At 45.3% G+C, this 25,182-nt stretch overlaps 1 protein-coding gene across 7 annotated transcripts in view; it reads left to right on the top strand.

Annotated features, from left to right (window-relative positions):
* Nucleotides 1-6,894: 6,894 nt before the first annotated feature.
* TSC1 (TSC complex subunit 1) overlaps nt 6,895-25,182 on the top strand; it is a 50,912-nt gene continuing 32,624 nt past the window's right edge. For 2 of the 7 annotated variants that reach the window (XM_054509476.2, XM_045883430.3), the window contains exons 1-3: nt 6,896-7,140; nt 16,154-16,216; nt 24,420-24,605. In XM_054509476.2, the coding sequence (XP_054365451.1) occupies nt 24,500-24,605 (106 nt within the window). In that variant the 5' untranslated portion in view covers nt 6,896-7,140; nt 16,154-16,216; nt 24,420-24,499. Of the gene's footprint in view, nt 7,141-16,153; nt 16,217-22,322; nt 22,414-24,419; nt 24,606-25,182 lie in introns of all 7 variants that reach the window. The other 5 variants (XM_064580131.1, XM_064580130.1, XM_045883434.2 and 2 more) reach the window with 5 other exon arrangements.

The raw sequence follows: 25,182 nt of genomic DNA, 5'->3' as shown, positions 1-25,182 counted from the left end.
GCCTGAGTCAGTCCCTTCGCTGGAAGTTGCAAATGGTGATTCTTCGAATCCCACCATCCCTCCTATGTTTGTTATCTGGCATTTTTTCTGTGAAGAAGAGCTTTGCTTCATAAAGTGTGAATGAACCACAGTTCTCCCAACAATGAGAACGTAAATGATTAACTTTTCCCGTTCGTTGCTGATTTTCATCGTAAGGTGTTGGCATAATTGGATCTTTTTGCTCTTCTCTCTTCTTTTTTACCCTTACTTTTGAGTATCGCTACAGAATCAGCAGTTTTTATTTATTCAACGTATTATTAAATGACAGGAACTCCTTTTTATGGTCAGTATATCAGTTTCTGAGGGCTTCTGTAACAAATGACCCCAACTGCATGGCTTTAAACAACAGAAACTTATTCCCGCTGGTTCTAGAGGCTAGAAGTCTGAACTCAATTATGTTTCTTTTTCTGTGAACTTTCTGTTCATGTATTTTGCCCTTTTTTGCTATGAAATAATTGTGTGTGTGTTTTTTTTTAAAGATTCTTAAGAGTTCTCTGTACCTATTAGGAGGCTTGTGCTATACGTTGCAAATATTTTCTCTTACCTCATTTATTTCCTGACTGCTTATTTTTTTCCTGCCATGCAAAAGGTGTTTTGTTTTGTTTCTTTTAGGGAGGCTGTCTAATTTGTCGGCCTTTTCTTTTGTTGCTTCTGGCTTTTTGGCCATTTTTAGAAAGGTCTTTTTTTTTTTTTCACCCCTGGATACAAAAAAATTCACTCATGCTGGTTTTTTTTCTTTTCTTTCTTTTTTTTTTTTTTTTGAAGATTTTTTTTATTTATTCATCTGAGAGAGAGAGAGTGAACGCGAGAGCATGAACCAGGGAAGGGGCAGTGGGAGAGGGAGAAGCAGGCTTCCTGCTGAGCAGGGAGCCCAACACGGGGCTCGATCCCAGGATCCTGGGATGACGACCTGAGCAGAAGGCAGACACCTAACCGACTGAGCCATCCAGGCAACCCTCATGCTGTTTTCTTCCAGCACTTGTATGATTTCATTTTTGACACTTAGAGCTCTGGGTCCCTTAGGAGTTTATTCTTGCATAGGGTGTGAGGTAGGGATCTAAATTTATCATTTCCCAAATGATCACTGCATATTCTTCAGAGGAGGCACAGCTAACATAGAACCTCTAATTGTGAATGCCCGTGCTTTGTGGGGCACGGGAGGGGGGAGGGTCTCATGGTGATCATGAGGCTAACATGGAACACTCTGGAATATGGCCCTGCACACTGCATTGCAAGGAGTGAAGAGAGGTGTGATGGGGATTTGCCCAAGGAGACAGCCAGCCCAGCATTTCAGTTAAATTAGCAGGCATTAGAGTCGAGATGAAATCTTTGACAATATTCAACAGACAACTCTCAAACTTTCAGGGGCCCTTTATTGCCTCCAGATAGAATTCAGGCTTCTTATTAGCTCGAGGCCCTCCAATGCTGACTTTCTTATCTTCTATTTCACTCATATCTTACATCTGACCATTTATCAAGCAAACAGTCGTAGGTGGTCTTGCTGGAACGCCTTTGCTCAAGCTGGGTCTTCCTCCTGTACTGCCCCTCTGCCCCATCACCATTTGGCAAATTCCTGATTGAACGAGAAGCAAAGTTCATAACCCACTCCCACCAGTAAGTTGCCCTCATTACTCTGAGTACGACCTCTTTTTCTGTAGCATTTTGCAGGTTGATCCTGGGCTGGACCTGACTCTGAGTCACAGTATGGTTGATCCCTTTCCCATCCCATCTGCTGGATTCTATGCTCCTTGCAAGCAGGCACAGGGGGTTGAATAGTGTCTTCCCCCAAAATTCATGCCTACCCGGAACCTCAGAATGTGACCTTATTTGGAAAGAGGGTCTTTACAGGTGTAGTGCAGTACAGATGAAATCATACTGGCTGGATTAAAGTGGGCCCTAAATCCATTGATGGGTATCTTTGCAAGAAGAGAAGCAGACACACAACAAGAAGAGGGCCATGTGGGGGCGCCTGGGTGGCTCAGTCTTTAAGCCTCTGCCTTCGGCTCAGGTCGTGATCCCAGGATCCTGGGATCCAGCCCTGCATCAGGCTCCCTGCCCTGCGGGAAGCCTGCTTCTCCCTCTCCCACTCCCCCCTGCTTGTGTTCCCTCTCTCGCTGTGTCTCTCTCTGTCAAATAAATAAATAAAATCTTAAAAAAAGAAGAAGAAGAGGGCCATTTGAAGACACCCAAGGAGAAGGTCACATGAAGACAGAAGCAGAGAAATGAGTGACACAGCTACAAACCACAGAACGTCAAAGTCTGCCGCACCATCCCAAGGCAGGAGAGAGGCATGGGACGCACTTTCCATCAGAGCCTCCAGAACGAACCAACCCTGCCCACACCTTGACTTCAGACTTCTGGCTTCCAGGACAATGAGAGAATACATTTCTACTGTTCTCAGCCACCCCACTGGTGGTAATTTGTTAGGGCAGCTGAAGACACTCATACGGCAGGTAAGAGCAAAAACAATGTTTATTGACAACCACACTGTGGCAGGTGCTCTGTGTCTCATGCTGGACTTTCCCAGCAACCCTCTGAATCAGGTGGTTAAGGTATGGGCATCCTCTCCATTCTCCGGATGGAGAAACTGAACTTGCTCAGCAACTCATCCAGGCCACATGGCTGGGTTATAGACCCAGGATCTGAGGGAGAAGCAGGCTTTCCGCGGAGCAGGGAGCCCGATGCGGGGCTCGATCCCAGGATCCCGGGATCATGACCTGAGCCGAAGGCAGACGCTTAACTACTGAGCCACCCAGGTGCCCCTTGGAAAGGGCATTCTTAAACAAAACCTCAAAACCCAAAGCGTAAGTCTCCAAAAAAAAAAAAAAAAAAAAAAAGGAAATGAATTTGATAACATCAGGATTAATGTCTCCTTTCCAATGAAGTACGATACAGTTATTAGGATGATAACAGACTGGGGGAGATGTTGGGAATATCTGTAGCCGACAAGGGGCACATTGCTAGAACAGAGAAGAGGTGCTCCCACAAATCAACAAGGGAAAGATAGTAACTCTACCAACTCTATCGTGAAAATGGTAGCAAGATAAGAATCAACAATTTATAGAGGAAGAAACCCACAAGCTTAACAAGAATATGAAGAAACGCTCTATCTCACTAATAGAGAGAGGTGAATTAAAACAAGAACATGTCACCATAGCCCTACTGTGCTGAAAAAATGAAAGAGCTAGTCAATGCCAAGTGTTGGCAGAGATGTGGGCACTTTCGTGGATTTCTAGCGGGGAGTAGACTGGGGCAGCCCTTCTGGGGAATAGTTTGGTGGTAAGTCTGTGCAAAATTTTTGGAGGTGATGGGTATGTTGAGTACCTTGGTTGCGGCAATGGTATCACGGGTGTATGCATATGTCTGCAGGCTTCCAGGCATGGACAATTACATGTGTGCAATTTTTTTTGTATATTAATTATACCCTAATAAAGCTAAAACAATTTCTCTAAAAACAGCCAAAAAAAAAAAAAAAGTAAGTCCACCAGTTTTACTCCTAGATATGCATCCCAAAGAAATTCTCAGCCGTATCCATAAGGGAACAAGGACAGTGATGTTTCTCACAGTGTTGTTTCTGGTGGGACTGTGGGTGTCATTCCCTGGGAGAGTGGAGAGTAGATCAGGCTAGATCTGCATCATTGAACAATTGTCAGCAGTTAGAAGCTACTGGCTAGATGAATACAAAGCAACGTTCATGGAGCTCTAAAACAATGGTGAGTGGGGAAAAAAGTAAGAAAGAGATTATCATCTGAGACATAAACTATTTACATAAGTTAAAAGTACATGCTTATATATGTATATAGTCATATAAGTAAGTAGTGTAGACATGTATCATCTTTGTCTTTTTTGGACACAGTGCTAGACAGCGAGGGGCTGCTAATGAGACCGGGCTCCAGGGCTGTGGAGGCTGCCGCCAGAAACAGGGACTTGGCCCTGTAGGAGATATGTGGCTGCTGGAGACAGGTCACTGGCAAGAGGCTGCCATACAGAAAGCTGAAAGCCGAAGCAAGAGGACCGCGCAAACGGATGAGGGAGAAGTATTTTGAACTAGTGAAGTCCTTCCAAAGGCCTTCAGATCTCATTGCATCTGGAAAGCCTCTTGTTCGCAAAAGAGAGAAACCTGGTAACCAAAACTAGCATTGGCAAAAATAGTGGCTGCCTCATGGAACTTGGGTGGCCAGCGCGAATCTAGCCTCAGGGACTCTAAAAATTCAGGAGATAGCAAATTAGATTTCTTTTTCCATCTCTGTCTCTGTCTCTGGGTAGGTCTTTTCCATCTTTTGGCTGGACTTCTCTCAGAGTTGATGTAGAAGATGGGGAAGTAGAAGATCACAGCTTCTTCACCCCGGTTTCCTGACCCCATGGGAAAGACAACCTCTCTTCCAGTATCCATGGAGAGACCCAGGGAAGCACCCTGATTGGTCCAGCTCAAGTCACATGTCCAATGGCCAATCACTTTGGCTAGATGATGGGGATTGGGATTGGCTAGGCCGGGCCCAGGTGCCTGTGGCTTGAGGGCGGTACTGTGGTTGCTCTGGGAAGGCCAGGGGGAGACTCTGCACAGACAAATGCAGTGGATGTCTATCATCTACACCAAGTCAGCACCATCTGCCAACACGGGCTCAGCTCATTTGTTTCTTGTCACGTTCAGGCCAGGTGGACCATGACTGTTGGAGAAAGCCCAGCCGGGGAGCTCCTGCCACAAGGAAGCTCCAGGGTGGTGCCTGGAAGGTAGTGGTCTCATTAACAACTTTTCGGCAAATGACAAAACTTAATCCCAGAGAAGAAGAAAATATCCAGGTAGCCCGAACTGAGAGTGGCAAGGGATGGTGGCCTCTGCCTGTGCTTTCTGGCCTCTTCTCTCAAGCCCCTGGTGGTCCATATCAAGAGAACAATTACCATTCTTCTTCCAGACACTGCATAAACAGTAACAATGTGGTTATGGCCCCCTTGAGGGCCAGCAGCTGATGAGCTCCATGGATCATTGCTCCCTTCCACGAAGGAGAACATTCCAGCAGGATGAGGTCAGAGAGCCAAGGAAAATTGGGGGTAGGGAGGGAGGTTCCTGGGTCAGAGCTCTGGAGCAGTGCCTGGCCCCTGACTCCACCCCTTAACCTGAGCACTCCGGTCATTGACCTCAGAAATCTCCGAATGCACTTGGGTCCCTGACCTGGTATGAATGTAAAGGCAGTAGTCCGTTCCTGTGAAATGGTTTTTGGACTGGCGGAACTGGGAGAAACCAGATCCTTCCCCTTCTCCCCCAAACTTTTCATCTCCATCCCAGCTGACTATGCTTGGGTGGCTACACAGAATTTAGCCTGTGGTGGACCAGCTCCTGGGAGTGATGGATGCCGGCCATGAGCACAATTAACACAGTAACAAAAGTGACATTTATTGAAGTAGGTTTTACCCTAGTTATGTCTTAATGTCTCACTGATTCAACCTCAAATCCCCACTAGGTACGCATTATTATTCCCTATGTTGTGGATGAGGAAACGAACACTAACTCAGTTGGTACAATGGCAGAAACCTGCATTCAAACTCTGATCCATTTGGATCAAGAACTCTTGGCCTCCTTCACCATGTTAGACTGGTTGAAACCCCAGCTCAATAAACCAGCGTGGTTATAAAGGTTGTGCACTGCTCAGGGGCCCTCAGGAGGGTTGGGGGTGGGAGGGTAGGGGCTGAAATACACCCTGGGCTCTGCTCACAGGGGCTGTGGGCCCAGAAGGGGTGTCTCTAATTCTCACAAAGGCACTGCATAAGCTAGCAGCAGCCCTACTTGGGTCCACTCTGGGCCCCTCGGAATTCTGACAGCACCCACTGTGCTGGCCACTCACACACCTGGCCCCTTAAATCATAGGCTGACTTGCATTGTGACCCAATTGGTTCCCATGACAGAACTTGTTATTCCCCTAAGTCATCCAGCATTTACGGCCTCCAGGCTCTTGCTTCCTTGGTGCTTTTGGCCTGAAATGCCCTTTTCCTTTCATCCACTTCCCCATTTCTATTTCATAAAACGTATCTTTCCTTGAAAACCTAAGCAGATGCCCTCTCCTTCAAAAAACCTTTCAAAGTCCACACCTAGACTCATCTCACTCTCGGCTCTCACTCTCTTTGTACCAGTCATAGTGCTTATGGCACCCACCTCTGATGAAGAACATCACCTGTTGAGCATTTACTATGCGTGGGACTTGAATCCTCACTTCGGGAAGGCTATTATGCCCATTTCACAGAGGAAGAAACTGAGGCTCAGAGGACTTCAAGACTTGTTAGGTTCACACAGCTAAGAAGTAGAAGGAACGGAATTAAGGCTGCTTATTTTAAAGATGTCTGCTCTGATCAGGGTGGTTTCCCATAGCTGTCGTGACCACGTTCCTAATGTTAGCAAGGTGGGATTTTGCAAATATTCTGCAAAGGAAAGAAGGCTGCCCTTGGTGCAGCTTTTCCCTTCTTGCCTGGGCGAGCTGCCACTCCTCCAAAGCTCCAAGGCGTACCCTTCACCCACGCGGGCCCCAGTGGCTCTTTGGGAAACACGATCGCAGCTCTGTAGCGGGGCAGAGAGACCCCAGGGGGGCAGCCAGGTCTGCAAGCGCAGGCACGGCAGGAGGGAAGGCAAGAGGCACCCCAACCACACCCAGCCCGGCCACCTTGTTTACGCCTCTTGCACGGCCCCGCCCGCCGGGCCGGGCACGTGACCTCCGCCCCGCCCCTCGCTCCCTCGCGTGGCTCCTCCCGCCACGCCGGCCCTTCTTTTCGCCTCCTTCGGAGTCACAAGATCTCTCAGCGGCCTCCTTTCGGGATCCTTCCGCCCGTCCCCGCCCCCCTACCTTCCAAACTCTCCTGAGTCCTTTCTCGAACGGCTCGCATCATCGGTAATGAGCAGGAGGGCCTGTTCCGTCCAACCGGGCTGCCGGCCGCGGTCATCCGCCGCTGGAGTCGAGAGGGAGGCGAGACCCAACTGGGCACTCTTTTTCGTGGCGGAGGCTGCGGCGAGCGTGGACACTTCACGACGGGGGGAGGTGCTGTACGTCCAAGATGGCGGCGCCCTGTAGGCTGCAGGAACTGTGAGGTAAACAGCTGAGGGGGAGGAGACGGTGGGTGAGTATGGGGTGTCTCCCCCTCCTTTTCATGGGGGCTTCTCGGGGCAGCCCTGGCACCATGACCCCGGTCTGGGAGGCCCCGAGGGACTGGGGCAAGGGGCTCACTTGCTGGAGAGGGAAGCCCGGGAAGGGGTGTTGGGAGAGCTTCCCCCTCCCTCTTATTACGCGCTATCTCCGGCGGGGCCCCGCAGAGCTGGCGAGTCCCTGGGGAGGAGAGGCGGGCCGGACCGGCACTTCGTCCCTCCTCGGCGGCCTGGGGGACGGCTGCACCCCCGGGGCGCGGTGCTGAGGGCAGGGGTGAGGTGGGCCCTTTCGCCAGCCCCTCACTTGGGGGGGTGACAGTTTCTCTCGGGGTGCGGAGGGCAGGAGAGGGACCCTTGGCCGGAGGGGAAGGGCCGGTGGGGGGAGGGCGGCTGGTTCTGGGGCTTCAGGAGAGGGGTCAGCGGTGGGGAGGAGAATGAATGGAGGCTGCCTGTGGGCATCGAGGACTCGCCTGGACTCGGTGTCTCCCCTGAAATCTGCAGGACTAGGGTGCCTCCCTCCGGGAGTGCTTGTGGGTGTTTAACTGATGGTGAAAGACAGTTACCTTAAAGTCAGCCGAGGTGAACCTCAGGCACAGCAGAGCCACTCCTAGACGCTCATTCATTCATTTGAGGAACTGGAGGATGAAGAGCCCGCAGTCCGAGCGACCTTTTAGAATTAACGCTCTTTGTGTTTCCTGTTAAAGAGTTTTGCTTCGCGTGTGTTGGATTTGGGCGTGGGGGAGCTGGGGAGGGGGCGCGGTCCCCCTAATAACAACAGCTCGCGTTTATGGAGTACTCACTATGGAAGTGCTTTGCAGTCGTCGTCTCCTTTAGTCCTTGCGACGAAGGGAAGAGGCAGCCTCTGTTAATACTTCCATTTCCCTGGTGAGGAAACTGAGGCCCAGAGAGATGAGGGTTACTTGCCTAAGATCACACCTCTAGGATTATCCGAGCCGGGGCTGGAACTGGGGTCTAGGACTATGCTGTGGGTTCCAAGACTGTGCTCCTGCCATTATTTATACTCGCAGTCATCTGTTTATACTCTAATTTATCTGTTATTTGACCAGAGCCAGCCTGTCATTCTAATTAAGTGATTAATCAGTTGGCCAGAGTTTGTGCACAAGTGCCTCTGTGTGTGTGTGTGTGTGTGTTTAATCTTGAAGAGGGGTACATTTGTTTATATACTTAGCTGGGTAGATGCGTAGCTGTAGGTGCATATGCACTTTAGCCTTGTTTGGGATGGCAGTGTTGTGCTTGTAAATATGTTAGTCTAAATCAGGCTGGCAAGTATTTGATGTTTTTATAAAACCGATGTGTTTACTGCAGAACAAGGCTTACTAAAATCCTTGCTGGTTTTTTTTTTTTTTATAGAAAGCATAGAAATAGTACTTCACTTTACATAGAGTAAGCTGTAAAAGTACTAAAATAGAATAATACTCTCCTGAGATACTTTGATTTATAATTTTGGGATCGACTTGGAGTCATCTGAATTCAAACATGCTGGCAAAGTGGAGCTGTAAATTTCAAGAAGCATTATAAAACTGAATCTTCTGGGAGCCCTTGATTTACTGAGCAACCACCTGTGATTCTTAAGTTGAACATTCCTGAGTAAACCTGGAATATGCAAATGTGAAAGCTGATTTAGGGTTGTGCAGGGAAATGTACCTGTAACAGTCATGCATCAGGCAAATGAGGCTCCTCAGAAACACTGAAACATTCTTTGCTATTGCCCTGGGGAGCTGCAGAATCTTCCTCTAAACACCTGGTGTAAACTTAAGGGGTATTTATAGAAGATGTAAAATGAAAATATCCTCTTACTAAAGTTAATATCTTATCCAGAACACTCTTACATCACGTGCCTGGAAGGGTAGATGATGTAAGCTTTCTCCACTTCATGCATTTCCTGGTGTCATAAAGACTTGGTATGTTTCTAAATTCCTAGTTAGATTCTTAGGCGGCTACCAGCCTTCTCACTTATCTCTGTTAAGTTGGAATGTCTCAAATCCTGTGACTCAGTTGTACTCTCCCTTGCTGGGCTAAGAGCAAAGACATCCCATACTGCTACCGTTGTGGTGTAATCTGATGCCTTTTGTGCATGCTTGGTTTCAGTTGTGAGCTGGAACTGAAGAGTCTTACTAGGACAAATCAAATATATACCTGCTTATGTAGTGTTTACAGAATAATGAAATTGCTGGGAACAAGAGATCTCAAGCAGTAGTGTTCATCAGAACCTCCATGCACAGATGTCTAGCCTCACAGTAGGTGGACCTACATACTTGGTCTTCAAGGATACCCTGTATATGTATTTTGAAAGAAGTCATAGGTGATTCTGCTGCACACCAGAAGTTGAAGACCAGTGTCTTTAAGTATCAGTTTGGCTGTTTTCCCCTTAATGTATCATTTATAGCAGAGGCATTTCCTAAAATAGTTTCTAAACTCTGGTGTGGGTAGTGGTGGGCGAGTTTTGGGCTCTGCATTACAACTGACTTGATCTTGTAGCTCTGTCTTCTTTCACCGTTTGTTAGGGTACAGGGATGCTCTTTTCCGGGTTCCAGAGCCATAGTGGACTAAAATTAGCTTTTCCTGGAATTAATTGTATACTCTTGGATGCAAATGAGCCAAAGACAGCAACACATCAACCATTTTAAGCTTTCCTAAAAATCAAATAGTTTTCGACTTTTAACAAGCCATTGAAGTCCTCTGAGCTTCAGTTTCTTCATCTGTGAAATAAGAGAGTTGGATTGTGAATTAGAGGATTTCTGATAAATTTCTGGGATTTCAAGTCCTCCTGGGGCTTCAGCTAAACATTCTGACTAAATTGATTGAATCCAAGTGTTAATGGCTTTATAATAACCAAGCAAATTGGTGACTCTTAGCCTGACCTGTTGAGTGATGACTTGTTTGTCCTTTCCTTTATATCACATGATTTTTTAAAAGGTAATTCCCTGTATGTTCATTATATTATAAGTCTCTCTTTGGGAGATCAGTTTTATTTATATTAGTTTTGTTTGTCATGTAAGTAGCTGAAATTAAGCATGAAAGCAAAATGTACTCAATAACATTCAAACCTGTAGCTTTTTGCTTTAAAAAATGTGTGTATGATTAGCATACATTCACACTTGAGTTTTTTCCCTCACTGCTTAGTATAATTTAGTTTGCATGACAATACTAAATTTTGCCATTTAAATTGGTCTGAAAGAGGTCTACCATCAGCAGTTTGAGATTATTCTTTTCTGATTTACTTTTTAAGCCTATAGTTACAAGAAATTAGTCATTTTTTAATGTTTTTTTTTTTTTTAAGATTTTATTTATTTGACAGCACAAGCAGAGGGAGAGAGAGGGAGAAGCAGGCTCCCTGCTGAGCAAGGAACCCGATGTGGGACTCGATCCCAGGACCCTGGGATCATGACCCGGGCCGAAGGCAGCTGCTTAACTGACTGAGCCACCCAGGCGTCCCAAGAAATTAGTCATTTAATATCTGATGTCTATATTTTTTTTGGAGGGGGTGTAAATAAAGAGTCCCCCCCCAAAAGGGTGAATACCTTTTTTTATATAAAAAAGGTACATGATGTTAAGACCTTGCTAGTTTCTTCTTGTCCCTTGTGCAGTGCTAACTTTTGTTCTGTCCAGGGAAGTAGCAAAAGGTAACAGATGAATGAATTCAGATTGCCATCTATTGGGTAAAATGCCTTAAAAACTTAGCTTTGATATAAAACAAGGCATGGTAGTTACTGGCCTAGAACTCACAGGTCACTTTCTAAAGTAAAGAGACTGTGAAGTATTTGAGTAACGAGGGACAATTTTGTCTTTCTGTTCGTGATGGAAGGCCCAGTAGGGAGTGATAAGGAAGAACAGATGTAGCGACCTTAACATCTGCATGCATTCGGTAAGACCTGTGTTACTTTGAATGGTTCACAGAGCACAGTAGCAAACACGGAGTGTATCTATTTTAAATTAGGGATTGGTTTTATCAATGTTTCACATACAAGTTGTTACATGGAGAGACTCCTAAGCCTTATGGACCCAGCAATACATTTTGTTTAGTAGCAATACTGTTATAATCAAGTTTATATTTGGTACTTATGTGCCTAGCACTGTGCTAAGTATTTGACATGCTTGATCCCTGTGAACTCTTCCCACAGCCTTAAGAGAAAGGATAGGGAGATGAGGAAACAGGCCTAAGGTCACTTACTCAGCTTCTGAGCTGGGATTTGAACCCTGTTGGTTGACTTCAGAGCCCAAACATTTCATCTTTCACTTTGATAAACGACATGAACTGCTAATTGTAACTAATTCATAGGTCAGTGGTTCTTAACTTTTGGGGGGGCCTCAGTTCCCCTCCGAAAATCTGTGGGACGTTTTGGATCAAGTATCCCTTCCTGTCCCATCACTACCAAACAGTTCATACAGATTCATTCAGGAATTTTATGGACCCAGCTTGCAGCCTAACTGATTATTCTAGACAGATTGCCCCCCTTAAAAATGGATTTGGACTTTATTAAAAACAACGTGTTTTTTTTTTTTTTAAACGGGTAGGTAGGAAAGGCCCAAGCCTTTTAAAAATGGACCTGTGTGCTGTTTGGGTTCTAAGTCATTTTGTTAAATTTTTATATTGAAAGATTCTTTACACTTCCCTGGGAATTCAACCTTAAATGCCCCATTTTAAAAAAATCAGAAGTGGAGACCTCAGGTATGGAACTTGCTAAATGCTTGTCAGGCCTGGCATTCGGTCTGTGCTGCAGCCTTTAGCACCTGGCGGAGCTCCACTGGGCTTTTTTCCAAGGTTTATGCACTATGTATTTTTTTCCCTTTGAACCTCAAAGTATTTATGAAATTATGTATTAAATATATGTTTTTAATGTTTCTTGGCATCATCCTTCTTCTTCCTGGACCAGTGGTTCTCAACCTTTAGTGGGCATCAGAATGACTCAGAAGACCCCACCCCCAGAGGTTCTGATTCAGAGGTGTGGTTCCAGGCCCAAGGGTCTGCATTTCTAACAAATCCCCAGGTGCTGCTGCTGTTGCTGGTGTGAGGACCACATTTGAGAACCACTGTCCTAGACTATCAGTCAAACCCTGTGCCTTTATTCCCTAGGGTATTTCTATTTTAGTTCTATGAACTTGAAACTTAAAGAAATCTTAACAGTTTGCTCAGATTTCTTTTACGGGAAGCTCTGTAGAGGGACTCTTTGAAACATACGTGGTATCTGTCTGACCTGTATTTTCTCTGTAAATAATTTTGTTCAGGCTAAAAGAAACATTATTTATAGAAGAGATACATCTTACTGAAATCCAGCTCTGTCTCTACAGGCAAGTTCGACAAGATTCACCTTTGAAATAGGCTATAAGCTTCAGCAAGTTGTCCTTCAAGGTCCCTAATGGCAAAAATTCTGAATGGCGAATCTGGAGCTCCCCTGCCCCAGTTCATGTGACCTTGAGAGGGCCTGCAGCTGTGAGACCGTGGAAGTCACCCACGACTACACATTTTGGCAGGTTTTGCCATCAGCTCCTTCACTCTGACGTACAAAGTAGTGTTTCCTACCCCCTTCTCCTTCTGTATGTCCGTGGGAAGAGGGAATCGGAGCTAGTGTCTTATCCTTTTTGGACGCTTTTGTGCTAAAGGTAGCTTTGTTCACTTGATAGAATACTGTCCTAAGAAATCACCTGAGACCGTTCCTGAGCCAGAGCTGAACACAGTAGTGTCTTAGTGTATGATTATTACTATTATCTTTGTTGTGAACATAATGGTGTAATGGTTCTGTTCTACCTGTACTGTACTTGATGCTGAAATCGTCCGTCTGTGACTGAACCCGTATCTGAATTGTCTTTGAATTTTTATATGAAAAACCTGAGTAGAGACAGCAGGTTACGGCGAAGGGTATCTGCCTGCAGGTGTACGTCATAGACAGGTGTGCATGAAGTCATCTCAGGCAATGTGGTTTGCATTTCCCAGGAGTCGTAGGATAGAAGGCCACACAGAGTACTGGCCTTCCAGAAGTCTGAATGTTCAGCTGATATTTTCAGATAAAATACTTCCTAAAGGCATTTTCGGTGCCTGCCACTAGCATTTCATAAAGGGATAGGTAGCTCTTAGCACTCTCACGGCTTGTAATGCATCTCGCCTGGGGCAGAGAAATGTGAAAACACGTGTATGGGTCCAGCCAGTGACAGCAGTCCGTGGCTGTTAAGCTGGAGTTCATGGGTAATCCTAGGTATATAAGCCATCTACCTATCTGAAACACCTTGAGAATGAAATTAAGGTGAACTATGAAAACAAATTGACCTGTGCTCTTTCTCTTTAATCTCAAAATACTGACAGCACAGAGCCTCTTCTTCTTCCTCAAACCTACCCTTTATTTATTTATTTATTTACTTTTTCCCAAAAGACTGCTTGTAGGAAGTGCCATCACAATGTTGCTTTTAGGTGAGAACACAGCTTTTGGATCAGATATGAAAGAGGAAAAATCTAGATCTGGGTGGCATGTTTCTTCTTTAATTTGGCTCTTGAGGTTAAGAATGTGGATTGACCCTGTTATGCTCTGACAGGTGCTTCCATCCATACCCTTTTGGGGTACACATCTTTGAGGGGGGTCTTCTTCATTCCTCATTTCCTTTCAGAAGTTCACAGGTCACATCTCACTTGATTGACCGGAATGATTTTAGCTAGTAGTACTCCATAGGGCAGGATTTAAATATAAATAAATAAGTAAATAATTAAAAATATAAATAATGGCAAGTAGCCTTTGACAAGCCAGCATTAGATTGATGACGACTTATTACCATTAACCATTTTTTTGGCCTAGCGATAAAGAACTTAAGAAGTCTTAATGTTGAGGGCACTGGACAAAAAAAATTCTGATTTCCTGTGCCAGTCCCTTTGTCTAGGATAGTGATCTTGGCTGGGCGGCTACAAGAGCTCATCTTATATATATCCCAACTTTACCCTTGCCTTGGATATTCCTTTTCAGGTAAAAGATCCAACTAGGATTAATCATAACAGGAAGTCTGTATGACTCACTGGACTGACAGCTGATGTTAAGGTTGTGAATATTAGAGGCCTCTGTGTTTTAATTCCAGTTCTTTTCTTGATTGACTGTGGCCAGGCAGGCACTCCCCATCTGAATGATTTGGCTGGCCTTTCTGAGAGGCCAGCCCGCCTCCTAGCAGTGGACACACACTTGGAATATGCCACTGAGGACCATTGGTGTTTAATGCCTAGAATGTGCTTCACAAGGAGATATAATTACCCGGTCATGTGGGGCACGAGATTTTAATTGTTAGAGAGTTGCTCCATCCACGAGTTCGACTTTGAGCATCATAGTATAGTGAAGGGCTTGTTGGCAAGCTTTCCCATGCTAACTCACTAGACAGACGCAGTGTGTGAGGAGGCTCAGCTTCCATACTCTACATCCCACCCTGGAACGGCAACCAAAGAAGTTGGTGAAACCTTTGCTGGCCTGCACAGAGTATATTTGCCTCTTGAGTGCCAGATGCTGCAGTAGGCCCGGGGTGTCCACTGGGGGACCAAACAGATGGTCCCTGTCCTTGCAGAACTTCCCATCTCATGACCAGACGATACCTAAATATAGTTTGGCCCACATTTTAAAGGCAGATTGGAATGTATTTGTAGAGACTCATATATGGTTATTTAATATGAGATCATTTAGACAGAAAGTATGGTAAAGAGGGGAAGAAGGTAGAGAAATGATAGCTGTCCACAAATATTTTATGCTTGTCCTGTGGAAGGATCAGATTAAGGTCACACTGTTTTGAAGGCAAGATTCAGTTTCATATGTTTATTTAAGAACTGTTGTAATGGCTTCCATATTGTCAGCAAGTACCAGACACTGTGGTAGTTGCTAGAGCTATGGGTACTGACTGAGCTGCTATCTCTGCCTGGGTGTAGCTTCTGTTCTAGTGAGGGAGACGTGTTCAGTAACTAATTACGCTTATTTAATTGGGTTGTGGTAAGTGACACAAAGAAACAGAGGCTGCTAAGCAAATATAACAGGGGACCTGACCTAGTCTGGGCACGGGAGTGGAGGGAAGTGAAGGCTTCTCTGATGGGGCAGTTTTTTTTTTTTTAAGATTTATTTATTTGAGAGAGTGTGAGAGAGTGCTAGTGCCCACCCATGCGCAAGTGTGAAGAGGAGCAGAGGGAGAGAGAATCTCAAGAAGACTCCTTGCTGAGCGTGGAGCCTGACGTGGGTCTCGATCTCATGACCCTGAGATCACGACCTGAGCTGAAACCAGGAGTCGGTTGCTCAACCAACTGAGCCACCAAGGCGTGATGGGGCAAATGTTTAAGCTGAGACTTTAGGGGTGAATGCTTAGCTTGGGAGTGGGGAGGCGAGAGGGGCAGGGCTGTAGGGAGGGAGGGGGAGTATGGGGCGTTGGCGACAAGTTGTAGGCCCGCTAAGTGCTTTGCACCCGGCACCGTTCCTGCTCTCGGGGCGTGTGTCCCAGGGCTTCTTGAGTGATGACCGTGCCCTGGGCTGCGCCAGGTCTCCAGGTGCATCGTCTTCTGTAACCCTACACAGCCTTCTGAGGTAGAGGCCGCCATTCTTCTCACTTTCCAGATGAAGGAATAAGGTCAGACGTGAGGCACCTGAGAGAGACTGCCAGAAGTGGCCCAGCTAATATGTGGCAGAGCTGGGATTGTACGTCGGAACGCTAGGACTCGAGAGCCCATCCTGCCCATTTGTTTATAGCTTCAGTAAACAGACAGCTAACAAAAGGCAGAGATTACAAGTTCAGCACAATATAACGAATTTTCCAGCAACCAGCTGTTCAGAAATGTAGACAGGGAGAGGCACGTGCACCCACTGTTGTAAGTGTTCATTCCTGTGGAAACTAGCTGGCCACCTGTCAGGGCTGGGGCAGGAAGGAGGTCGAACCAGGTGAACCCTAAACTCCCCCTGGGTGCATCTGGGATTTCACTTCATTGTAAGATTATTGTATACATTATATGTGTTTTTTTCCCTTCAGTGACCATGAAAGACACCAGGTTGACAGCCCTGGAAACCGAAGTACCCATTGTCCCCAGAACAGGTAAGGTATAAACTCAGTCCAGTGGTTGGGGGAGACAGAAGGGAGTCGTTCACGTGTGCAGGTGTGTAGGTGTGTGTGTGTTTGTTTGCAGTGAGGATTTAACAGTTCTGGTTTTAGCTACTTACTAGGAACTGGTCCTTCTGTGGCATGAAGTAATTTTGTCAAATTACCCATGATTTATTAATGGCTTATTCCGTGCCAGACACTGTGTTAAGTGCCTTCTTTATATGTGTTACTCGTTTGCTTTTTCACAGCCACACTTTGATGTAGCCCCATTTTACAGATGAGGAATGGGGCTCTGAGATATTAGCTGAATTTCCTAAGGTTGTATAGCTGCACGTGGTGGACCTGTGACTCAGATCAGTTCTGTTTAGCAGCGAGGTTTGGTTTTCGCCACTAAATGAAATCGAAGACTTTGTGTTGGAGCGAGTCATTTGACTAGTGCAGAGGCTCTCAACCCTGGCTGTGGAAATCCACTTGGATCTGTAAAAAAAACCAAATGTGCTCTCTTGGCCCCACCCCTTAACTTGTTCTGGAGTGGGGCCTGGGCTTCAGGGTTTTATAAAGGTAATTCTAATGTACATCCTGGGCTGAGAACCCCTGAGCTAAGGAATTAGCATTTACATCTTAACTTGGTTTTATTTACTCATTGTCTTAATTAGTGTTTTGGGATGAACTATATGCTGTGACAGTTTCTAGGAATTGGAGGATTCTCAAGGTCCCAGAATATATCCCTCATAAATATTGAGGCTTTGGCACTTTTGTGGATATGAACTTGGTCTTAGTGACGTAACTTATCACTGAGCTGTAATTTTGAGTTTACTGGTAAGAGTGCCCAACACAGCAGCATCGTGTGTCTGTGGGAAGGTGTGGGGAAGATAGGGAAGCTGTCTGGTTTGCCGTCTGTGTGTGTTTAGCTCATGGGGTTCATGTAATGGCTCACTGGTTGCCACTATGTCACTGCCTGCCTCATCTGACCTCGTAGGAATTGTGAAATAAAGTAGGGATTTTTACCTTCAGGATGGATGTCTGGTCACAGAAACCTGGTATGGCCTGTAAATTATCTAACAGGAAGGCAGAAGCAACATTCTCTCACAAGTAGGGGGAGCTTTCTGAGTGTGACTTTTCCTATTCAACTTTTTTTTTTTTTTAAGATTTATTTATTTATTTTGAGAGAGTGAGAATGAGAGAGAGAGAGAGAGAGTACATGAGGGGGGGAGGGTCAGAGGGAGAAGCAGGCTCCTCGCTGAGCAGGGAGCCCGATGCGGGACTCGATCCCGGGACTCCGGGATCATGACCTGAGCCGAAGGCAGTCGCTTAACCAACTGAGCCACCCAGGCACCCTTATTCAACATTTTTGTGTGTAGTTCACACTGTCCCTTCTTTAGAAGTCCGCAGAATGTGAATCTGAATCCAGCGTCGGGTGGTCGTGTTCGTATCATTGAGGCCCAAGCTGAATAGCATACGTCATAAATTTCAAATTTTATTCCACATTTTTCAGTATTGCAATTGTATGACATTTTAGTAGCTAGGTTTGTAAAGTTTGGAGTTTGTTTTTTGTTTTTTTTTTTTTTAAGATTTTAATTAATTTATTTATTTGTCAGAGACAGAGAGAGAGAGCGAGCGAGCACAAGCAGGAGGAGCGGCAGGCAGAGGGAGAAGCAGACTCCCCACTGAGCAAGGAGCCCGATGTGGGACTCGATCCCAGGACACTGGGATCATGACTGAGCCGAAGGCAGATGCTTAACTGACTGAGCCACCCAGGCGTCCCAAGTTTGGAGTTTTAATGTAGAAAAATGACTTTGTTAGGACTAGCAGCCAGATTGCTCCTGTGGTCACTGTGTCACATGTGTGATGCTGAATAGACGCTCGTCTCCGGCTGCCTTAGGCAGTGCCATCACTAACCTTTATGGAAAAAGCAGAATGTAATTTAGGGACGTTTCTGGGAGATTGTTTTCTAGAAGGAACCTGTATCTGGGATTCATAGGTTGGGCACGCCTCACAGATCTTTTGCCTTTAGCTACTAATAATTGCTGGCGACCTGTAGCCATCATTTTGACAAGCTTTTTGTTTACATTTTTAACCTTCATAGACACAAAACTACAAGACATTGTCTTCCTAAAGTATTTTTGTAAGGTCTGTTTTGAAATTTGATTAGTGACTGTAAAATGTGTTAGAGGATTTCAGTTTTTCACTAACATTGTTTTCTTTATACTCTTTATATTCTTTATGTTTGACTCGAAGATGATTTATCATGGATGTTGTCGTTGACTGTGATTTTGGACTTTTTCATGTCATAAAATTGAGGTGACAGGTTGACATTTTATTTTTTATTCATCTTCACGAGATGTGAAGTATTCCCAAATATGACTTTTTCTTGAAAGACTACTAATTAAGACTATAAGTTAAATGCAGTTTTTTTTTTTTTTTTAGATTTTATTTATTTATTTATTTATTTGAGAGAGAGAGAGAGAGCACAAGAGGGAGGAGCGGGAGAGGGAGTAGCAGACTCCCCGCCGAGCAGGGAGCCCGATGCGGGACTCGATCCCGGGACTCCAGGATCATGACCTGAGCCGAAGGCAGTCGCTTAACCAACTGAGCCACCCAGGCGCCCAAATGCAGTTTTTTTTTTAAGATTTTTTTTATTTATTTGACAGAGAGAGAGCAGAAGAGCATAAGCAGGTGAGAGAGGCAGAGGGAGAGGGAGAAGCAGGCTCTCCGCTGAGCAGGAAGCCTGATGCGGGACTTGATCCCTGGACCCTGGGATCATGACCTGACCTGAAGGCAGTCGCTTAACCAACTGAGCCACCCAGGCACCCCTTAAATGCAGTTTTTAAAAGTTTATTTTTGTTTGTAATAAATGCTACAAGACGATTCTATAAAATTTAGAATTAAAATATAATTTAATTTCTTTCTAGTTAGCCATCTGTTATTAAAATTTTTATAAACATTTGGCTTAAAGAGTAATTACTCTTATTTGTAAAGTTATTTATCTAATCTACTTTTAATATTCATATTGTTAATATATTTAGCCATTTGAAAGTTCTTGATTGTTTTTGAACATGAAAGTTACATTGATCAACTAAAGAGCTTTTATTTTCCTAATTGGTATACATTGGTATTTAAACTGACAAGAGTTTCAACTTATAAAACACAAAACTTGGATGTTACAGCTAGAGTGTTTTACCTTTATTCAAAAATGAATATTCAGATTTTTAACAATAATTCTAAACGCATGCCTTGTCCACATTACAGACATCATGTAGGTTAAGTATCATGGTAATGACGTATAGTTGATCACACACACTGAGGGGTGCTAGAAATGCTGCTGAAGTAGGCAGCTGACAGTTTTAAGTTTCAAACATTCTAAAGACCAAAGCCAAATGTTGGCCAAATATGGAGACTAAAGTCAAACTTGGGTGAATCCCTATTTTCCATACATGTTGAAATCATACTAAGTATTCTGTTCGATTGAATCTGATGACCAGTTTTAAAGTTTCAACTTGGTTTATTCAAAGGTGGTAACTAACAATCCCCCTATTGCTTTCCATTGGGTGGTCAAGAGAGACCTCTTAGAGATAGTGACATTTTGAGCAGAGACCTCACTGACAGTCAGCCATGCAAGGATCTGGGAGAGAGTATTCCAGGGATAGAGGCAGCAGCAAGGGCAGAGGCCTTGAGCAGGAACTAGTTTTCCTGGCTTTTGGGAGACTGGGACTAGATCTGCGAAATGATGAGGCAGAATGGCGCGAAAGGAAGCAGACAGAGGCTGGGGGGTTCACAACTGGCCAAAGCACGTGGAGCCTTTAGGCCACTCGTGGGGTTTGGCTCTTATTGCCTCCATGGGAAGCCATCGCATGATTCTAAACAGGAGAGGGATGGATTCTGATTTCCATATTTCAGAGTCTTTGTGGTGTTTTGGTGGCCAGTGCATCGTAGGGGAACAGGATGGGAGGTGATGGGGCTTGGACTGGGCCCACAACAAAGGGGATAGCAAAACCGGGGGGTTTGCTGACAGATCAGAGGGGAGGGTAAGAGCTGTGGAGAAGCTGAGGACATCGCCTCAGTGTTTGCTTTAGACTGATGGTCGTGTTTTCCTGAGATCCAGAAGACCGGCAGAGTGACAGGGTTTGGGGTGGGAGTGGCTGTTGAAAGTCGTGGCTCCCTATGTGAATAGCTGTAGTACTGTACTGTGGCACGCGGCCACTGAAGATGCCACTCACCTGAGTGGAATGCTGCTTTGGCACATAGGGTACAGAGCTGGACTAACCTAGGTATTGACTTTCGGCTTCTGACTCCTGTGTTTTTTTGTTTGTTTGTTTGTTTTTTAAGATTTTTTATTCATTTATTTTGACAGAGAGAGACACAGCGAGAGAGGGAACACAAGCAGGGAAAGTGGGAGAGGGAGAAGCAGGCTTCCCGCCGAGCAGGGAGCCCGATGCGGGGCTCGATCCCAGGACCCTGGGATCATGACCTGAGCCAAAGGCAGACGCTGAACGAGTGAGCCACCCAGGCGCCCCTGTTTTGTTTTTTTAAAGATTTATTTATTTATTTGAGAGAGAGAGACAGAGGGAGCACAAGCAGGGGGAGAGGCAGAGGGAGAGGGAGAAGCGGAGCCCCTGCTGAGCTGGGAGCTGGACGTGGGGCCGGATCCCAGGACCTGGAGATCATGACCTGAGCCGAAGGCAAACGTTTAACCATCTGAGCCATTCAGGCGCCCCTGACCCCTGTGTTCGGTACTTGGTTATTTCCAGAGTGGAAGAGAGGCTTTCACAGCTGAGCTGTAAGTTGATGCTGCCCATGCCTGTGGAGCTCACCTTCATGTGGCTTCTCCCAGCTGACCTTCCCCAGGCTGGAAAGTGTGTCTAACATGGGTGTGCCTCACCTGCCCCCACCACATTGAGGTTGAGCTGGCCCCGTCCCCACTCGGTGCACCCACTGAGCCCTGCCCACTTCCTCCTCCCACATCCCTTCTCCGTCGTGTGTGCTAAGGCGCTCTTCCCTCTCAGCACCCTACATGTAGCCCCCTGAGAAATATTTGAATGAGTTTTAAAAGAAGAGATATTCCAATCATGGGAATGATTCCAAAAGCTCATGATTAAATGCTTGGGAGGGCCTTTTTGAATGTCAGAATCCTTGAACTTGGGGCACTTACATGAGGAACCTCACATGAAACCCAAGATTTATATTTTTTTGGGAGGATTAAAAAAATATGGTTGAGGGCGCCTGGGTGGCTCAGTTGGTTAAGCGACTGCCTTCGGCTCAGGTCATGATCCTGGAGTCCCTGGATCCAGTCCCGCATTGGGCTCCCTGCTTGGCAGGGGGTCTGCTTCTCCCTCTGACCCTCCCTCCTCTCATGTGCTCTCTCTCATTCTCTCTCTCTCAAATAAATAAATAAAATCTTAAAAAAAAATATATGGTTGATAAGTAGAATTTTAGAAAATTTAGAAAAATTTTAGAAAAGCTTGTTGCCAGAAACATACTAATGTGTTTTAGAATGAAACCTTATATTTGCTTTCTATAAAGTATCTGGAAGGAGCAGGCTCCAGAAACCAGACTTTGACACCTAAAATGATATTTAAAAACTGAAAAGCAAGCTAGGTAGCCCAAGCTGGTCAGCCCTGACTACAGCCAACTTGACTGGACGGGCGCCATCTTTGTTTGGAATTGGACTCCTGTCGTGTGTTCTGGGCTGCCTAGATTTGGGGAACCATCTCTGATGTTACTGTCTTCTGAATACACAAAATATAAACTTAGAGTCTCACTAGATTGAGACTAGGTGGGTAGCAGTTTTACTGGAACAAAACCAAACTTAGGGACAAAAGTGCTTTTAAACCTGAGAATCATTTGTGACTTATCTGAAGTAGAAAGGAATGTGAGGGCTAGCCAGATACATCTTGAAAGTGGTGGCCCCACGATTTTTACTAGTTTTCTTTTTGATAATATCTGGGCACTGCTCAGGGAGTATTTATTTGTGCCGAGTGTATGCATACGTTCTCTCATTTTATTCTCTCCATGGACAATAAATCCTGACAGGTTGGTATTTTCTTCACTTGTAAATTTAATTTAATCCAACTCACAAGGTGAAATTTGTTTCTATTTTCAGCTCTGAACTCTTTTACAAGAAAATCTTACCAGTTGTAAGCCCTTTGAAATGGATTCCCTTTGTGATTTACCTGTAAGATTTATATTCATAGGTGAGCCAGCAACTTCCTGCATCGTGGTTAGCTATCAAAAATGCATGTAGACATTTTAATTGATTTTTTTTTTTTTTTTTGGCTCATGAACTTCTGATTCACCGAGAGCCAAATCAGTGGCTGTTGCTGGGTTGTAATTAAACAAGAGCATAGATAATAATACTCACCAGTTTCTGGGGCCACTGGTGCTTAAATTTGGCATTTTTGCAGGAGGAGCTTAACTCTGGTGGACTTTTTCTTTAGCATAATATTTCTTCCCTAGGTGCTTATTAAAATGCCGGTTCCTAAGCCCCAAGTCAGTGGTGGAACGGCCCAGGAAGTTGCGTTTCTAAGAGGCACCCTGGATGGTCTGGGTCCACACTGAAGCAGGGGGGCTGCTACCCTAGCTACTCAGAGCGGCGCTGGAGGAAGCAACATGGCGACCAAGGACAGATGCAGCCATGGGCCTGGGAGTTGAGCCGTCTGAGTTCTGCTTTACCGTGTGACCTTGGCAAAGCCACTTATCCTTTCTGAGTCTCCATATTCTCATTTGTAATAGAGGATATCTGCTTACCTCACAGAATTGCTGTGAGGATCAAAACCACGAGGTCGCTTGATGTCACGTTGAAGGGCTTAGGGCTATGCAGTCGAGCAGATCTGGGTTCAAACATCAGTTCTCTGGTTCTGCCTCTTGCTAGCTTTGCAACCCCAGGCAAATGGCTTCATTTCTGTTTCTCTCCCCGCAAAATGGGGACAGAAGAACCAACCGCATGATACTGGTCTAAGGACTGTATTCATTGATGTTTGTAAAAGATGTGCAGTTCCTATCTCTTAAATGATCATTGGTTTTGCTTGTTTTTGAAAATATACCTTTAGACACCCAAGTGGAAAGAAAAATAATTGTAAATGTGGATAGTGACACCTGGAGAATGAGCTGGGTTTTTTGTATTTAAAGATAAGGCAGCGGCTCCATCATCAGGAGGAATGGAGCCTTTGAAGGGGGCAGATTTACCCTTGTGCCCCCACTTCATGCCTCTTGCCTGTGACCAATGGCATTTGAGTGTGACAGATGTCTGGGGGGAGGAGTTTGTATGAAATATCAAGACGTGGTCCCTGCTTCAAATGAGGTATTGAAGTATTGAATGGATGGTCCTGTGACCTAACAAGCTAGACCAGCTTCTAGACATTGATAGGAGTGTCAAGAGGAAAACAGCATGTTTTTAGTTCTTTTTCTGAAAATAGTTTGTCTACTTTTTATTTATTTATTTTTTGAAAGATTTTTATTTATTTATTTGACAGAGAGCGAGACACAAGCAAGGGGGAGTGGCAGGAGAAGCAGACTCCCTGCTGAGCAGGGAGCCCCAACTGGGGCTCGATCCCAGGACCCCGGGATCATGACCTGAGCCAAAGGCAGATGCTTAAATGACTGAGCCACCCAGGCACCCCTCATCTACTTTTTAGATCAATGATTTAAAACGTAAACATAGGGGCACCTGGGTGGCTCAGTTGGTTAAGCGACTGCCTTCGGCTCAGGTCATGGTCCCGGAGTCCCGGGATCGAGTCCCGCATCGGGCTCCCTGCTCGGCGGGGAGTCTGCTCCTCCCTCTGACCCTCCCCCCTCTCATGTGCTCTCTGTCTCTCTCATTCTCTCTGTCTCAAATAAATAAATAAAATCTTAAAAAAAAAAAAAAAATAAAACGTAAACATAGTCTTAGCCAAAACCAAAGGCAGAGTCAGAAGTAGGAATAAAAATAAAAAACTTTGCTTTGGTCCTGGCATTAAGTTGCCGTGATGGTTCTGACTGGTAGCAGGGTTTTCCGTCTCTCTCCGGTGCTTGCATTCCATAGACCTCTTCTTCACAAATTGTCAAATGTAGAATTATTCTCACACCCTAGCTTCTTTCATCAGCAGAATTCTGGACAGGCTTTTCACTGCATTGAACATATGCGCTGGCTTCTCTTGCAGGTAACTTTTAATGGGGAGAAATGGGGCCATTTTGTCACACTGTGTGCCTTCCTTTTTCTCAGTCTGGTAGTGACACCAATGAAGAGCCTGCAGACTCGCTAGTGCACGTCCCGGACCTGGCGCAGCACAGTCGTGTAAGATAATGGCCCAGCAAGCGAATATCGGGGAGCTCCTGTCCATGCTGGACTCCCCCGTGCTGAGTGTGCGTGATGACGTGACAGCTGTCTTTAAAGAGAACCTCAGCTCTGGTAAGCAGGGTCGCGCCCATTCTCGCTCCTGTGCGCATCAGAAGAGACTGACCTGTGGGTGACTATAGTCTGCTGATGTTGGTTTTCACCTTCTGAGGAGAGTCTCCAAAACCACTGAGAAAAGCGCATCAACTGCCAGATTCACTCTCTGTGTGCTTTATTATGGAACTATTCAAAGAGACACACAAACTTATTAAGTAAGAATCACATAATGAACCCACGACACAGCTTCAAAGTTGCGGCCTTCTTGTTTTCATCTCACCTCCCTTGTTCCCCCCACCCAAGTATTTTCAAGCAAAGGCCATGCAGAAATCACATACGTGATTTCTGGTATAAAAATGCGTGACCTCTCCTTAATCAGAGAAACAGGAATTTCAACAGTACCTTTCTTTGCTTACTAGGTTGACAGAAATCAAATATTGACTACAGAAATGGGCACTGTTGGCAGGAGAATAAATTAGTATTCAGCCTTTTTGGAGTATCCATCACCCATTAAGAAGCACGTACCAAGTGTCCCACTGACAAGAGTCTGTATTTCATTATAGCCTTGAATGAAGTCTAGTGAAAACTGGGAAAA

Source organism: Mirounga angustirostris, unplaced genomic scaffold (genome assembly GCF_029215605.1).
Source record: "Mirounga angustirostris isolate CCGP_5_RB_7025 unplaced genomic scaffold, mMirAng1.0.hap1 SCAF_15, whole genome shotgun sequence".
Classification (NCBI taxonomy): Eukaryota; Metazoa; Chordata; class Mammalia; order Carnivora; family Phocidae; genus Mirounga; species Mirounga angustirostris.
Note: the sequence above shows the minus strand (reverse complement) of the source record. Positions and strands in the feature narration are given on the sequence as shown.